Source organism: Triturus cristatus, chromosome 3_2 (genome assembly GCF_964204655.1).
Source record: "Triturus cristatus chromosome 3_2, aTriCri1.1, whole genome shotgun sequence".
Classification (NCBI taxonomy): Eukaryota; Metazoa; Chordata; class Amphibia; order Caudata; family Salamandridae; genus Triturus; species Triturus cristatus.
In genome coordinates this window covers 1,193,585,633-1,193,603,790 of record NC_140584.1, presented here as the reverse complement: position 1 = coordinate 1,193,603,790, position 18,158 = coordinate 1,193,585,633, and the positions used below count along the sequence as shown (strand labels likewise).

General features: G+C 43.0%; 1 protein-coding gene across 3 annotated transcripts in view; it reads left to right on the top strand.

The window, feature by feature from the left end:
* The window catches only part of SPEG (striated muscle enriched protein kinase), a 1,671,639-nt gene that overhangs the window by 881,357 nt on the left and 772,124 nt on the right, over positions 1-18,158 (top strand). For all 3 annotated transcript variants that reach the window (XM_085650107.1, XM_085650106.1, XM_085650108.1), the window contains one exon: positions 13,011-13,240. In XM_085650107.1, the coding sequence (XP_085506233.1) occupies positions 13,011-13,240 (230 nt within the window). The remainder of the gene's footprint in view (positions 1-13,010; positions 13,241-18,158) is intronic.

Below are 18,158 nucleotides of genomic sequence, written 5' to 3'. Positions count from 1 at the left end.
GTCCATGCTGTGTTTTAGTGCCATGGGAAGTAAAGAACCCTCTCTATGCCCACAATCAACTGAAATTATGTGCAAACCCAAATGCATACTGACTATCTGTATAACCATTAACAATCAATCCTTCACTTAATTCACAGGGCCTGATAATTTCAGTGGCTTGAGCTGACTGATAGGGGACTTGTGATGTCTCTACCACTGTACGCAATGTAGTGATAGCATAAGCTGCAGTGGTGGTGCCATCTGGTAGTTTGAAACAAGAGCCATCGACATATAATTCTCCTTGGGGGTCAGATAAGGGTACATCAGTCAAGTCTACCCGCCCTTTCATATCTTCTTTTGTTCAGAAAATACAGTCATGTTTGTCAACTGCATCATTCTCAGAAGGGAAGGGCAGTAACCTGGCTGGGCTCAGAGTGGCACATCTTTTGATCGTGATATGCTTAGCAAACAATGTAATTTCATAACTAGTAAGATGTGCACTGGTGAGGTGCTGTGTCTTTGTCTTATTCAAAAATGTATCCACAGCCTTGGGTACCATAACTGTTAGATCAGTATCAAGTACGAGTCCAGCCGAATGTCTGATTGAAGTGGCCACAGCCGCAACTGCTCTCAGACAGCTCGGAAGGGCCCTAGCAACAGGGTCAAGCACAGCAGAGAAATAAGCACAAGGTCTATGTCTATCCCCAACCTTTGAGTCAGGACAGAAAGTGCACAGCCAGCCAGCCATCTCGTGGACATAGAGCACAAACGGTTTCCTATAGTTAGGTGTGCCAAGCACTGGAGCCGAGCAGAGCACAGTTTTTAATTGTTCTAAGGATTGCTGACATTCTGGCATCCAAGGCAAAGGCTCATGCACTACTTTAGTTATTAATGCAAGCAAATATTTGATTAGTATGGAATAATTGGGAATCCACTATCGACAGTAGGAAGTGATGCCTATAAAAGCACGTACATCTCTTTGATTTTGTAGAAGGGGCATTTTAACAATGGTACTGATCCGCTCAGGGGTCAACCTCCGACCCTCCTTCGACAGTAGGTGACCTAAATAGGTAACCTCCTGCCGACAATACTGAAACTTTGAAAGAGAGACCGTATGTCCATTATGTGCCAAATGCAACAAAAATTTCACCATCAACAAATGATTTATATCGTGCCTAAAATCTTTTATCACCCTTTATATGTGCTCTTTTTGTGACACTGAAAACCTGGCATTCACTACAGTGCAATTAAATGAGGACCATGTCCTCAACTCCTGTAACCGGTGCCACAAACTGTTGTCCTTGTTGTGGCCAGCCAATCAAGGGGCAGATGTTCATTTGGGACCCCCACTTGCCCCTGAGAGTAAAGGTACACTCACCTGTCCCTTTATATTCTTTTTCATTATTTTTCAGGATGCAGGGGCCATGTGGTCAACCAATCAGGATTGACTAGTACCCAATAATTTTGCCAATGAGAGCATATCTGGACACCAGTTATGTAGACATAACCTAACATTTTAACCACTTCATGCCCAAGCCAATCTTTAAAAGCGAATTTCTTAAACATGATGGAATGGATTTACACCAGATCACAAAAAGTACACTTTTCAAGGTAAGGTTCTGACTTTTAGCCAAATTTGGTGTAATTCCATTCAATCATTTGTTTCTGTACTGGAGAGGAAAGTTTCCTATGGAAATTAACATGGGAGATCTCATGTTTGGGACCCCACCTTTTTCTTGGCCCATTTGAATATATATAAAGAAGTTCACTTTTGGTGATAGCTACTCAATAGTTGTGGTTAGGTCATTTCCATCTCCATTGAACAGTAATTTTTGGCTAATTACTTTGGTGCAATTGGACAAATAATGTGTACTCAACTGCAATTTTCCAATATAAAAGTTAATCCAATTTAGATTCAGCATGACACGATTCTTGCAGATCTGTCTGGGGAAGGGCAATAAGCGGGGTGCTGAAAGTAATATTACCATTTAAATTTCCTCAGGAACATTTGCTCTTCCCTTCAATAAAAAACAGCTGAACAGAGTTACAGCAAACTTGGCCTGAAAGTAAAACTTTTCTCAAGGAACTGCCTTTGTTTGGTTTGGTGTAAATACGTTCAGTTATTATTGAGAACGTAGCATTACAAAAAAAAAAAAAAACTGGATGTCCTTTGAAGGATTTAAAATTATAGATTTCTGGACTGTTAGTCCTTGAACTCTGCTTGAAACCATCTCCAAGCACCAAAGTTTAAACAAGCATTTGCAATGCAATCGGTCTCGCCTTTGGGACCTTAAATGTATTTAGCTATGCAGCACATTAGCCTGGGTGCTGAAACATCTACTGTTCTTTAACATGGAGGGAAAGTAAGCACCAAACTGCGTGAAATGCCTGGTATGGGAACACATGGAGAGAAAAATTGCCTTTCAGCGGGAAATGGTATAACCCAAAGCTCTGTTTTAAATATAAAATCGGGGTCTTCGGTGGTCATATCACTGAAAATAAAAGATTTGAAAAAAATATTATTATCTACGGGGGCTCGTAGAAGACAATTTCTATTGACTGGAATCTAGAGAATGCGAAAGTGATTCTTGTATTTTACTGACCTCTGCTGGTCTTTTTCTATCAAGAAAGTTAAATAGAGGCAGTTGCCAGAAACATTTAAAAAAGAAAGTCCCTCTGCAGAAAGCAATTCTGATATTTTACTGACCTCTACTGGTCATTTTCTATCAAGACAGTTAAATAGAGGCAGTTGAACAGAAAAAAAGTCCCTAAGTGGAAGCAGACAAGTCCTAGGGCTGATCTCCAGAGCACACAAAGTACATACACATAAAAGTATATACTAAAGTATATACAAGAGGTCTTGAATGCTCGACCTAAAAAGGGCACTTACGCAAGTGAGAATGGCTCTCCTTTGCTTATAGGTACAGGAGGCGGAAATTACCTCTTGATCTAAACTTCCACAAGTGGTTCTATGGGCTAAGCTTATCATTTTATGAAGGACAATCTGATTCACCCTACTCATCCTCTCACTCACCGATGACCCCACCACCACCAGAACCAACTTCCACAGATGCATGACAAATGTCATCGACTGGATGAAGAACAACTGCCTGAGCTGAACACAGACAAGACTGAAGTACTGATCTTTGGCAACAGCAGGAATACATTGCACGACTCCTGGTGGCCATCAAACCTAGGACCTGCACCCACTCCCTCCAAACACACCAGAAACCTCAGAATCATCATTGACAACAAGCTCACCACGAAATCACGGATCAGCGCTGTACATTCCTCCTGCATCCTCACTCTGCGCATGCTACCTAAGATCTTCAAGTGGCTACCCCTACACACGAGAAGCACAGTGACACAAGCCCTCATCACCAGCCGACTAGACCAAGGCAATGCCCTCTACATACGAATTGCCGCACACTTTCTACAGAGACGTCAGACTAAACAGAATGCCTCAGCCAGACTCATCCTCGGACTTCCCTGACAAACTCAAATAACACCGCACCTCAGGAAACTCCACTGGCTCCCCATACAGAAGAGATGCCAATCCAACCTGCTCACCCACACACACAGGCTCTACCCAACCAAGGACCCATCTACATTAACCATTGCCTGAATTTCCACCATCCATCAAAAAGACTACGTTCTTCCTCTCTTTCACTTGCCCAAACTCCCCACATCTACTGAAGCAGAAGTGGAGGATGCTCCTTCTCCCACATTACTGCAAAGACCTGGAACAGCCTCCCTATGCACCTCCCGACAACCACCTCACTTCTTGAATTCCAAATGGCCCTCAAGACCTGGCTGTTCGATTAAGCTTCCGGGATCTGCAAGCACCTGGATGCCCTATTGGGTGATTAGTTGCGCTTTATAAATCCTGACTGATTGATAAATTGATTTAGGTTTCCCAAATGTCCTCGAACCTGAGTACTAGATCATTTCAAGGATCCAAATTAAAAAACATTTAAAGAAACACAGGGGCCATACACTGGGCCACAGGCCTCACCCTGCCACATAATCTGGCTGTGAAAGTCCAAATGCTGTGTGGAGTATGGATTGGTCAGTCTTTGCAGTTTGGGCACAGGCCATGCAGTCAACTGTGCGGCTGATGTTGGCCTCCATGGCGGGCTCAGTGTCCAACCCTCACTACTCACAGTCAAAGGCTATGTATTGTGAGGATTGACTGACCACATGAGTTGGGTGCAGGGCATGAGCAAAAGCCAGGCCTCTCAACAACCTTCTCACATACGGCCTAGGGCCGGCCCTAGTGTGGTTGTCCACCCGCATAGGGTCATGCACAGGGGGTTGAGTGTTTGGCCTAGATATAGGCCTGGCCCTGAGGCCAACCCTCCTGCACATACCCTAAGGCCATGCACAGGAGGGCTGCCCACCAATAGGCTGTAGAGAACAAGGCCAGGTCTCGTGGTGATATCTCGCTACACATGGTTAGCTATGCAATCCATAATTCTCACAACAGCCATGCAACTCATAACCAAATACAATGCTTATGACCTCACAAGATGTATACCTTTTAGTAAGATCACTGGACAGCATAACATATTTAAATAGCAAACATACCTAAACAAACACAGTATACTCATTGATAATAGTAATGCTTACATGATTAGTCATGTCAACTTTGACATCATTTATGTGATTTCTGATGTCACCTCTTTCTCACACCTGGTGGCCAAAGCCTGGAACAACTTTCGCCTACTCCTCAGGACTGCCTCATCGCTCCAGCAATTCAGGAAAGACTCAAAGCCTGGCTGTTTGAATGGACAGATCACCACTCAGCGGCTCGCAGCTCCAGCGCCTTGAAACCCTCACGGGTGATTTGCCGCACTGTATAAATGATTGATTGACCTGTTAGATCATGCATAAGGTTATGAGCATTGTCTTTATTGTATGAGTTATGGTTTTCATGGCAATTATGCAAATAATGGATTGTATTGCTATTGGTAACTGGTCATTTTTTTGATTTTACATCATAATCATAACTACTTTAATCCAGTTTTTTTTAAATATATATATAAATACATATGTATAAATATATATATATATACACACACACAGAGATATATGTGTTAGTATGTATATATATATATATATATATATATATATATATATATATATACACATATATATTTATGTATGTGTGTGTGTGCACATATGTAAATGAAATTGCACGCTGGAGTGCTGGTATTTTTCCTTTTGAAACTGAGGAACACCTGTACTACAAAAACGGGACCGCCACCCTTTGCCGAGTATAGGTACATATATATTACCTAGTAGTGATCGCCACTAGGTAGTTATAGTTAGGTTATAGTTAGTTCTGCTTTTCCATAGAAAGAGTGTTTTTGGTTTGCTAACAACTTTGACCCAGTTTGACGAATGTTCCCAAAGATTTCCAAACAAAAGGTTCATCCACCTCAGCTCCTTCCTAGAAAGTTTTGGGGTGGTGCGTCAAGCAGGGGAGCGAAAAAAGGGGGTCCCAAAATGTAAAATACCCATGCATTCTTCATAGACTTTTTTAAGATGGATTACAGCAAATTTGCTGAATGGAATTGTACTAAATTCGGTATATATCTGTCCAGTAGTTTTTCGAGATATTAAGGGTAAAAAATATATAATAGATATTTGGATGGTTGGGCTCGCAAGAGTGAGAGAGCACGACTTAAAAAATGGAGGCCTGTGAATGGGTGAGAGGCCTGTTTTTCCTATGAGCCTTCTCACTCACAAACGATCAAGAGGCTCCAGCAAGTCTTGTGAGAGTGAGCGCTCTGATTGGCTGGCTGTTAGAGCTTTAGGAGTTAAATGAAAGCCATTACTATTTACTGTGAAAAATTGCAGGTGTTGTGGAAATGTGGGGGCAGCAGAAAGGCATCCTGTCCCCCTAGATTTTGATAGGAGGCCTTTAAGGTATAAGTACTGTGTTGAAAGTGAATCTACATACTATTTTAAAATAATTAGGTTCTCGTGGGATTCTCGCGGGAACATGATTGGTAAAAAAGGAGCAGATGAATTGTGAATACATTAGGGGTGGGCGGAATTTGCGAAATTCACTTTCATAAATTATCGCGAAAATGTTAAAAATCTCCGCAAACACGCGTAAATATCGCGAAGATGCGGACGTTTTTTTTCCGCCCGTTCGTGGTATTTTCTGCGTGGTCGCGGCTCGCCAACTTACCCATGCGGTTGCTCGCGGGCGCGGCCATCTTGTTTTCACTTGTCTCGCGGTGCATGATCGCGAGAAGAAAGACGTGATCGCGCGACGCATGACGTTACTGCGGGCGCGAACTGTCGGGAGACAGGGCAAATGGCTACCAACAATCCAACATCTCTTGGAGAACGCGACCGGATCGGGAAAACTTGTCGGCGAACGCGGGGATTCAGGTAAGGCGATCGCGTGCACGCGAGAATTTATTATTTTACAGCGCGAGCAAGAAACAAATTATCGCTAAGCTGCGGAATGCGGAAATTTTTACATTTTCGGGCTTTCCGCGGAACGCAAAAATGCCAAATTATCGCAATTTCCGCGAACGGAACGGAATTTTGGCCCAGGCCTAGAATACATTACTAGGAGCAATTAATATTGTGCACATTATTATTGAGAGGAGGTGTGTGGGATATAAGTACTGTGATGAATAGAATGCTAATTCGTTTTTAAAATATTGTTACGATCTCATGAGACTCTCGCGAGATCGTGAATTGTAGGAAGGAATAGGTGATCTTATAATACACTCTTGTATACATACTTTAGGAAGGAGTTTTAGTGGCGATGGTCTTTACCCGAGTCTACTATTTACGCCCATCAGGTTGAGAAGAGCTCTGAGCAGAGAGTTAAGTCTCTCCCCATACCCTTCTATGCACACCCATCATAAAATAGAGGGCTCTCAGTGGAAAGGCCAGTCCCTCCTCATACCCTACCACGGACATCTATCATCTGAGAGAGAGGTCTGTAAGAAGAGGCCAGTCTCTCCTCATACACTACTCCACACACCTGTCATCTGAGAAAGAGGTCTGAAAGGAGAGGCCAGTCCTTCCACACACATTACTACGCACATCTGTCATCTGAGAAAAAGGTCTGAAAGGAGAGGCCACTCTTTCACCCATCATTTGATAGAGAGGTCTCAAAGGAGAGGTGAGTTGCTCCCCTAACACCCTACTATGCATACCTGTCATCTGAGAGAGATGTCTTAAAGGAGAGGCCAGTGCATAAACACACCCTATTATGAACACTTGTCATCTGAGAAAGAGGCCTCAAAGAAGAGGCCAGTCCATTCACACACCCCACTATGCACACCCCTCATTTAAGAGAGAGGTCTGAAAGGAGAGGCCAGTCCCTCCCCACTCAATAGTATGAATACCCATAATTTGAGGGAGAAGTCTCAAAAGAGAGGCCAGTCCATCCACACACCCAACTACACATACCCGTCATCTGAGAGAGAGGTCTTGAGGTAGATGCCAGTCCCTCTCCACACTCTACTACGCAGACCCATCATTCAAGGTTAAAGTAACATCATAGATGTGATAAAATATCAGGTTTTTTCTTAAACCTTAGAAATTCACTGAAAAAAACAAAGGTTCAAGTAATGTTATAGTTAGGTGTGATGAAAATATCTTTTGTCATTTTTTTTAAAAACGTAGAAATTCACTGACAGAAACCAAAGGATAAAGTAATGTTATAGTTAGGTGTGATAAAAATATCAGGTTTAAAAAAAAAAATTAGAACTTCACTGAAAAAAACAAAGGTTAAAGTAACGTTCTAGTTAGGTGAAGTTGTCAGTGAGAAAATTAATGTTTTGAACAAAATAAATACAGATATTCACCAGTCATATTTACAGCACTAACTATGTATATCTTGCGCTCCCACCATGCACTGCTTATGATGTGATGTACTATATAACTCATAACATGTTCTATGACATCATTTAGGGCATCACTGATGACATCTCAAATTACATCTTTGAGGACATCACTGATTTGTGTATTGCGTGGGAGTAATCTATAGTTAGCTCGGGTACTATAATTGGTGAATTCTGTGGTTTTGTACGAGTCTGAAATCTGAGCCTAACTATAACATCCCTGTAATCTTTGGTTTTTTCAGTGAATTCCTTCTAATTTCCTAACTATAACATCCCTGTTCCCTTTGATTTTCAGTGAATTTCTAAAGTTGTTTTAATGTTGATTCATAACTCTAACATCCCTGTAACTCTTTTTTTTCAATGATTTTGTAAGTTTTTTTAAATTCTATTTCCAAACTAGTAGGGTGTGGGCAGGACCTCCCACGAGATTACAGCAACCCACTGTGTGCGACTTACTGGAGGTAACAGGAGGGGTTCTTGGCCCCCAAGGACCCTCAGCACCAAAGGGGACTTCATCCCCCAGCCAGTAGTGCACCAGGAGGCCCGTTTGCTGAGTGGTGGAGAAAGGGGGCATGGCCTCCCATGAGCTCTCAGCAATCCTGCTGCGTGGGACGTACTGGCAGTAACATTAGGCATGTTTGCAGAGTGGTGGAGAAAGGGGGCAGACCTTGGATGACCTCTCAGCAATCGCGATTTGTGGGACTTACTGGAGGTAACAGTAGGGGTTGTTGGCCCCCAAGCACCCTCAGAAGCCTAGGGGACTTTATCCCCCAATCAGTTGTATGACAGGAGGCCCCTTTGCAGAATGTTTGAGAAAGGGGGCGGGGCTTTCGATAACTTTCCTAGGGCCAGTCTTTTCTTTTAATTATTTTTAATAGGACTGGGGGCCCTGCCCCCTCCCTGGGCCAATTTCAGCCCTGGGGACCCCATCACTTGGGGCCCGCCAACACCAAGTGTGCTACGGGACAACGGGGGGAGCCTGAAGGCCCCCGCGGTCCCTGCCGGCTCCCCACCATCTGAGGTAGCCAGCACTGCTTTCAAACACAGGGAACGCTAAACATGCAGCTTGTCTGTTTCCCTGCTTGCTTTACAGCGGGCAGGGAAACAGATGAATGCTCCACTTCCAGCAAGTGAGAGCATTTTCCCTGCTCTTGCTTGCTGGAAGCTGAGTTTTTGCTGTGGCTTGGCGGGAGCGGTTAAAGTTCCCACCAAGCCACAGCACACAGCTATGTCCCGGGGGTGGGCACCCCAGGAAATAGCAGGAGTCGGCCCGGGGGGGGGGGGGGGTCCCCAGGGCAATCTATGGCTCCAGGAAGGGGTCTGCCTGGCCCCCCTCCATTGAAGTGGAGGTGGTGGTCCCCAGGGCCAATTATGGCCCAGGAGGGGGGCCCTCCCACTTTAAATTTAAATTTGGCCCCAGGGAGTTGATGGGCCCAGGGGGTCCTCATGGCCCCCCCAATTAACTTTCATTTAGCCCCGGGTGGTCTGTGCTTTCCCCTCAATGTATTTTTTCAAGGTTGCCCCAGGTAGATGGTGGTTTTTGGGGGGGAGGTCTGAGAGGTGAGGGTCCATGCACCCCCTGCTTTAAGTCCCACATGCCCCCAAGACCCGGCCCACCCGAGGGCCTATCAGTAAAGAAGCACAGAGCCAGTGATTTTTGTTTTTCAGCAGTACCAAATTTCTTTATTTAAAAAACTTTTTTTGTCCTGGCTGGATCCCTCTGGGACCCTGCAAGAGTACTAGCATGTCAGGGTGTTCCTACCCTGCTCCCTTCTTTTTTTTTCAACATTTTTGTGGGACTAAGCTCCAAGTCCCAAGATGGTTGGCAACACTTCCTGGTTTTCAGTGTTGACAGGCAATTGGGTGTGAGCCTGGGGACTGTTGGATCCTTGGAGGATTTCCGTCGCTATATATACACATTGGGATTTTCCATACTATTTTCAAAACTACTGAACAGATTCATGCCAATTTACAAAAAGGTAGCTTTCTGGGCCAACAGCTACCTTTCTGCCAAATTTGGTGTAATTCTGTTCAGCAGTTTGAGCTGTTGTCGTGTCTAAAATTCCGATGGGAATTAACATTAGTAAAACACTACTTCCCTTTTTCTCGGCCCCCGCTTGACGGATCACCCCAAATCTTTTCATGCACAACAAGAATTGCTGGGGCACATTTCTCCGAAAAGTTTGTGGAGATTTGTCAAATGATACCAAAGATATTGGCAAGGCAATGCAAGCTTTTCCTCTGGAAACAAAGTCATTACTATAACTACCTTCTAGCGACCGCATATATGTGTGTGTGTATAGATATATATATATATAAACCATATATGCAGGTGTGGAGAGTGTGCTATGTTATTTACTACCACTATTGATGGAGGGGAGGAGCACCATGACTCTCATGAGATTGCATCTCTCACTTGCCCCACTACATGTTCAACAGTTGTAATAAATAGCATATTATACTCTTTGCATCTTCATATTTATCTCTCTCTCACTCTTGCTATATATACATATATATGGTTATATACAGGATATATTTATATATATATGTGTGTGTGTGTATGTGTGTAGATATTTATCTATACTCTCATACACACACATATATATATATACATATATATATATTATCTACTGGCGGTCGCCAGTAGATAGTTATAGTTAGGACCGTGTTTCCATAGGAAATCCGCAACATTCTATTTTGAATAACTTTGGCGCCGATTGACGAATACTCGCGAAATTTTCAAAATAGGTGGGGCGCTCCGCTCCTTCCCTGAAAGTCTCGGGGGGATTCGTCAAGCGGGGGCTCAGAAAAAGGGGGGGTCACAAAACGTGTTTTCCCCATGCATTTTTCCATAGGACCTTTAGTCCAAGCTGCAGCCCGAACGGCTGAACAGAATTACTTGAAATTTGGCAGAGAGGTAGTCCTCAGGTCAGGGATGTGCCTTTTGCAGGTCTGGTGTAAATCTGTTCAGTATTTCCTGAGAAAATAGCATTTAAATCAATATATATATCTATAGGCGTGCTCCGAGCGCGTACCGTAAGCTTACCGTACGCGCACGCTGCCGTGCGCGAGCGCGATTCTGATTGGTTGTTAGATCTTAGTAAACATTCGAATTGGTCGAAACCAGGAAGTGTCGGCCGCCATTTTGTCTCTCGCAGTCTGAGGGGGTGAAAAACAAAGGTGGATAACGTGAAAAGGGGGCAGGCTGGACAGTTCCTGACCCCCTAGCCTTGGTCAGGGGGTCCCAGAAGGACCCCCAAGGGCAAAAATGTATTTTAATTTTTTTACGAAAAATCGCGGAGTGCGCGTAGCGTATGCGCACGGTAGAAACGGAAAAATTCCGCGAACTACGTAACGTGGGTGCGCGAAGCGCACCGTGCGCACACGGTACGCGCACGGTGAAAAAACTTTAAAAAAATAAATACATAAATTAGCATTTAAAAAACCGTACAAATTCACTGAAAAAATCATAGGTTTCACACACTTTATAGTTAGGAATTAGCATTTAAAAAACCTTGCAAATTCACTTAAAAAACCATAGGTTTCACACATGTTATAGTTAGCTGGGCATTTCACTCGTGAAAAACCATTGAAATTTCCACGTTATAGTTAGTGCAGGCAACTATAACTCACGCGACCGCAATCCTCTGTTGATGCTAATACTGTATTTAGACACTTATTTACCCATGTCTTCTTCCATTAATTTTTAGCTATACATATATTACAAATATTTTTTTTCAGAAAAACACATATGTCATCAGTGATGTAATATCTGACGTCATCAGCAGAGGATTGCGGTCGCGTGAGTTATAGTTGCCTGCACTAACTATAACGTGGAAATTTCAATGGTTTTTCACGAGTGAAATGCCCAGCTAACTATAACATGTGTGAAACCTATGGTTTTTTAAGTAAATTTGCAAGGTTTTTTAAACGCTAATTCCTAACTATAACGTGTGTGAAACCTATGGTTTTTTCAGTGAATATATATATACATATACACACTCACTGTGCATCTTTCACTTGCCCCACCACATGCTCACCAGTTGTAATAAATAGCATATTGTACTCTATGCATCTGCATTTATATCTCTCTCTCACTCTTTCTATATATACATATGTATATGGTGTATATACAGTGTGCATATATATATATGTGTGTGTATAGGTATACATACACACACACACACACACACACACACACACACACACATATATATATATATATATATATATATATATATATATATATATATATATACACACATACACTGTATATACACCATATGCATATGTATATATAGAAAGAGTGAGAGGGAGATAAATATGCAGATGCAAAGAGTATAATATGCTATTTATTACAACTGTTGAGCATGTAGTGGAGCAAGTGAGAGATGCAATCTCGCGAGAGTCATGGTGCTCCTCCCCTCCCTCAATAGTGGTAGTGAATAACATAGCACACTCTCCGCACCTGCATATATGGTTTATATATATATATATATCTATACACACACACATATATGTGGTCGCCAGAAGGTAGTTATAGTAAGGACTTTGTTTCCATAGGAAAAGCATGTATTGCCTTGCCAATATCTTTGGCATCATTTGACATGCTCCTCCCCTCCCTCAATAGTGATAGTAAATAACATATCACACTCCCCACACCTGAATATATGGTTTATGGTATGCATCTTTTCAAGTGTTGGTGTTTTAGCAAAAATTATTTAAACAAAACCATGATGCAAGGGGTTACATTTGTGCAGCTTGTTAAAATCAAATTGAATAGTCCCCATGCCTATTAGGAGGGTTAATTCCTTGTTTAATGCAGTCTTGAGACAGTAAAAAGTGTTTTTCTGGTGTCAGTTTTGATTACTGTCTTGATAAATTTGAATTTTACATTTGCACTGTATTAACAAATATGTGAATTTACGTTTATTAGTACACTCTAAAACCAAGTCTTATTTGGCCATATTTATCATCACTTCTTTGGCATAAAAATATAGAGGGATGGATTAGTCAGTACAGGAAAACATAGCAAAAAGCAGAACTCTATACAAAGAACAGTCTAGCCTGTACAGAATTGAACACTGCCCATTGATTAAGAAAGATCCTTTATGACAGAGCTGCTTATGTAAAATCTTTCTTTTGTTGCTGTAGATCGAAACTTGAGAAGATGCCATCCATCCCAGAGGAGCCGGAACTACCTGAGAATGAAGTGGAACGCTTCACTATGCCAGATTTCCTGAAGCCTCTGCATGACCTGGATGTGATTGAGTCCAAAGAAGCAGTCCTGGAGTGTCAGGTCACTGGCCTTCCCTACCCCACCATCACATGGTTCCACAATGGGCAAAAGATCCAGAGCACTGAGGACCGCAGGATGACACAGTGTAGGAAGCCATTTTGTCTGTTTCGACTCATACTGCCTCTGTTATCTAATCTCTGTGTTTTGTAGTTGGCATGGGCTGCATGTGCGTGGTAAGCTTTCTCTAGCACTTTGTCACCACTAGCACTTGAATGTATGATATTCCCATTCCTGTAGAGTTGGTGCCAGCAATCTTTTTCTAGACCACTGAACCACTTTTCCAAGATTCCATGATGTACCCAATCTTTGGATGTTCACCTTCCCAAGACACCTCTGAATGCGACTCTTCCTCTCTAATCTCCTAAATTCCCCTTTCTTTGCTCCCTGCTCTATCAACATATGCTTTTGTCCCTCAGTTCCTGATTTTGTCGGCATTCGTCTCACTCTCATCCTACCATCTTAGACCAAGCCCCAATTCACCACACTGTGATCACCCTGTATCTCTCTTCTCCACTGTGCTATCGCCATGCATAATTATCCGTTTATACCCTTTCTGAGCTGGTCCAAATTCGGCAGCACACATGGAAAGAGGAATATGCCTCTCAGGATTGTTGTTCTGCAGGAATGTGTCCCTTCCTCCACAAAAACAATTCTGCATGCAACACAGGCATCCTTGCCCCATGGTGCAAGAGTGCTTGTGTTGCTGCTAGACAGCCAAAACGTCAGCAGAGCCGGGCAAAAGGCAGGAATGCACTGTATTCTTTTGAAAACAGTGCTATCCTGCCCTTTCCCTTTATCACATTTAAAAAAAAAGAGGGAACCCTATAACCCTGGGACCTGGGTAATACACTAATAAAGGCCACAATGGTCCCATTCACTCTGTGTCAGAGTGTGTATCAAACACCTCTTCATCCTTATCATACACAATCCTTGTTCATATACTGTTTAGCACAAGTGCACTTCATACCCGCTTACCTCACTTTCACTGTGCCGTTGAACAATTGAATAAAACTGTACTTTTTCCAGTAGGACCAATCAATTGATTTCCCTATTATGCTCCCTGTAATGCTGCACAGCGCAGCAATGTTACTTGCTTCACTGTGTTACTTGCCATTTATATGGCCATTTATCTTTAGTTTCTAAATCGCCCCGTAAGAATGATGAAAAGCAAAAATTGCCTAAATTGACTATGAGAGAAGCCCTACTAGCCATGTCAGCTGACACAGAGAAATCTGCTGGTGAGTCAACATTCTCCTCAACTCCTTCTTGATTTCAATTTTGTCTCTGGAAGAGACTGGATTTGCTTTTCTGAGCCCACTAGGAACTCAAAGAATTCCACCTGTCTTTAAAATAACAGGTCTGATTTTTCCTTGTTGCCTACAGATTCCATGGTCTGAATAAATCCTATCACTGCCTGCATCATATTGTCTAGATAAATGATCATCACCTCTTCCTGCCATGACTCCTGCACCTCTCTTGAAATCAAATGTTCACCATCCTGAGAAAACATTCTAGGCACTACAGCTGTTTCCAGAATTGGGGTAGCTTAAAATACTATCTGAAACCCATGAACTGTCTGATGTACCCATGGATCACACACAATCATACTTCAACAATGCTCAAATTCAGCCAGTCTGCCTTCCATCTTGACATACTGAAAGGAAATCACTCTTACCTTACACGCCACCTCCCCTTTTCTTAGAGTCTGATGGTGTAGACACATCCTCTCTTTATTCTTTGCTGGAAGAACAAAGACATGTGGTACCTGAATTTCTATCTGAAGTTAAAAAAAAGTCTGTAGACAGCTGTCTGCCTGGCATAACAATTCAGAGTCCGACGACTCTGGTAAAGATCCACCTGAAAATTCTTGCCAAAGAAGAATGGGCCTAACCAAAGACATGAAGCTTATACCATTCAATTTTATTTATTAATTAATCTCCAAAGAAGAATTCCTGATTATTACGAGCTTCCAACTGTGGGTCTACATGTAATAGCAGACTCTAACTCCTTTCATAGGATAATCCTCGTGGTATCATCACCTATTGCTCTGAGCTCCAGACATCACAAATCAGGAGTAAGGGCCTCACCTGAAGATTTTGCCTGCCCCACCAAGCACAGCAATTTGGCAACTGGACCTAAAGCATTCAGTATCCTGTTCTGGCATGAGGCCATGCTTTAACTACTCATTTTCTGGGATCCTTACCTCCCTATTAAGAAAACTCATACTCTTGGGCTTCAGAGCTGGCACTATAGCCACCACAGTCAGGATTGCTGGTTTAGGACATTGTGCCCTCATTTCATCCTTGTAGCTCTTAACAGAATCCTTAATCTTGGTCTTAATGTACTCATCCAAATATGGAGAGGATGACCATTCTGAAGAATTTAGTTGGTGAATAAGCCCAGGCTCTAGAGGAGCCTCCTGCATCCATAATCACGGCCAGAGGTTTATCTCCAGGCTACAACTTCTTTGCAACATCTTTGCTCCATTCGTCATAATAAGAGTCATTAAAGTATAAATCATCAATTTCTTGGTTATCCAGCATTTCAAATAATCTTTCACTTGGAGGCTCAGGTATACCCATGAGTGGGTCTTGCCAACTGTACCGTAAGTCATCCCTCTGTTGAGCAGAACCACAATCAAGGTTTTCACCCCCATATTCCTTAGGGGAATCCATAATTACATACTTTACTTTCATTGCTCTCTTGCACACTTTCTTCCACCTGGTGCAGAGAATTACTTTCACCTGTAGGTGTTAAAGGGTTTGAGGTGGCAGTTGCAACAGAGTTGCCAAAAATCAATGGCCCCATTTTAAAAGAGGAGACCACTTTATTTATTGCATTTGACACCGAAGTGTTCGGCTGAGGTTTTTTGTGAAAACCTCCTCCTCTCAGCTTGAGATATATTACTACTGTGACTTTTCCCATGCTAAGAAAAAGACAGCCCCCAGGGAGTTGAACCATTACTAGTATATCATATACCTAGGTTTTCCTGTTTTGAATTTCTATTTTTGGCAAATTCTGGTGGGGTTTTTTCAGTGTTTTCAAGTGATTTGCAATATGTTAAAAAAACAGTGGTTACACATTTTCACGCCATTAAAAACAACAGAAACAGTAAGTTTTTACGGTGTTTATATAATGTTTTGCTTTTATTATTGCTTGGTTTCTACACTGATAGCGCATGGTATATAGACAGTGTACGTATAGTTTATATGAGGTCCATATAGATTTTTGCAAATTATACATATTGTAGTACACCATACAATCCTTCTTCAGTGAGTCTTTGGTCATGTGTGCTCGCTCTTTCCTTCCCTTGTAAACTTCTGTGAAAAAACCCTCTCAACATTGGCACTTGAGAAGGGCAACACCAAAACAGACAGTACACAATTCGTTAACTCTGGCCACTGACATAGCTTTCCATGCTGTTGTGTAGTTCCTATAAAACCTATATAGGATCCGCGCGTTTAGACAACGTACACTGTAGGATTGGTGTCAGGTTGATTCTAGACACCCCCACTGCTTGTGTACCAGCTTTCTCACAGTGCCACTAGAAACTCCTCTTACCAAGGAGAGAATAGTTCTTGGTGCATCTAGGTGAGGGGAAAAAGGTCCTCATCCCTTACTAGTCATATAATAAGCATGTATCGTTCTAGTGCTGTTTCTGGCCCAGAAACAGGGGGAGAAGCCCCTATCCCCCTAATTTGAAGTAGGATTTGTTCTGTGTGTCCGGGCGAGAGTATAAATTTTAGGTTGATTAGGATAAAATATCCAATTGATGCAAGTATATCAGATGATGATGGTAAGATGTTTGTGCTTTTATTTGTCTGTAAGAAAAGAACAGGGATGGCACTCCTCTTACCAAGGAGAGAATAGTTCTTGGCAACTATCGAACATGACAACTCTGATCCCTCGGGACCGTGGAAACAGTGTACTACTTTTCGCTCAGTCACTCATGCTCACTCTAGTCTCAGAGGGATACACAGAGTAAACGGTATGGACGTTTTTCAATAAGTATTTATTGAACAGTCCTTATTCTAGTGTAAAACAGGTGTGCTGAAACAACCATCAGACAGTAACAGATATAAATGATTAGAATCACTAATAAAGTAAACGGATGATAGATTTCTACCATCATGCTGAAACTATGAATACAGGCAAGTATGTAGCTTCAGATCCAGACCAGCACCAACTTAACGCTCCAGAGAACCCTCGTCTAAAGACCCCCAGGCCCCTGGGCCTTCTTCGTCTTCCCCATCACCGACCTCATCGCACCCCACGCCATTGCCACAATGAACTACTTACTCATCGGAGACCTGAACTTCCACCTGGAAAACGCCAATGTCCCGCAATTCCTCCACCCTTTGGGACAACCTCGCCAACATAGGACTCAAACAACTCATCTCAACACAAACCCACAGAGAAGGACACACCCTCAACCCCATTTTCGCAGCGGATAACAGCGTTCGCTTCAGCCTCACAATGCAACCCCCATGGACCAACCACTACTGTGTACATTTCACCGTTGACAAATCCAGGGCACCCAGTCCAGCCCCACGCCCACCACCATGGAACTGGAGCAAGGTCACCGACAACCAACTCAACTCTGCCCTCACCCGACACAACCACACTTCGGCATCCGACACCAACATGGCAGCCAGAGAACTCCACACTTGGATCTTCAAATGCACGGACGAGCTTGCCCCGCTACGCAACCCCGGCAACCAGCACCCCAGGAAAGCCTCCTGGTTCACCACCCATCTCCAAGAAGCCAGACGCACCTGCAGACGCCTGGAGAAGAACTGGAGAAACACCAAGACACCCGAAAACCACGTCACCTACAAGAATGCCATGACGGACTACCACGACCTAATCAGAACCACCAAGAGGACCTTGATCCGCACCAGAATCCTCACCAACTCCACCAACTCCAAGGAACTCTTCACTGTCATTCAGAAATTCTCCAACCATCGCAGCGAAGCCACTGACATCACCCAATCCCAAGACCT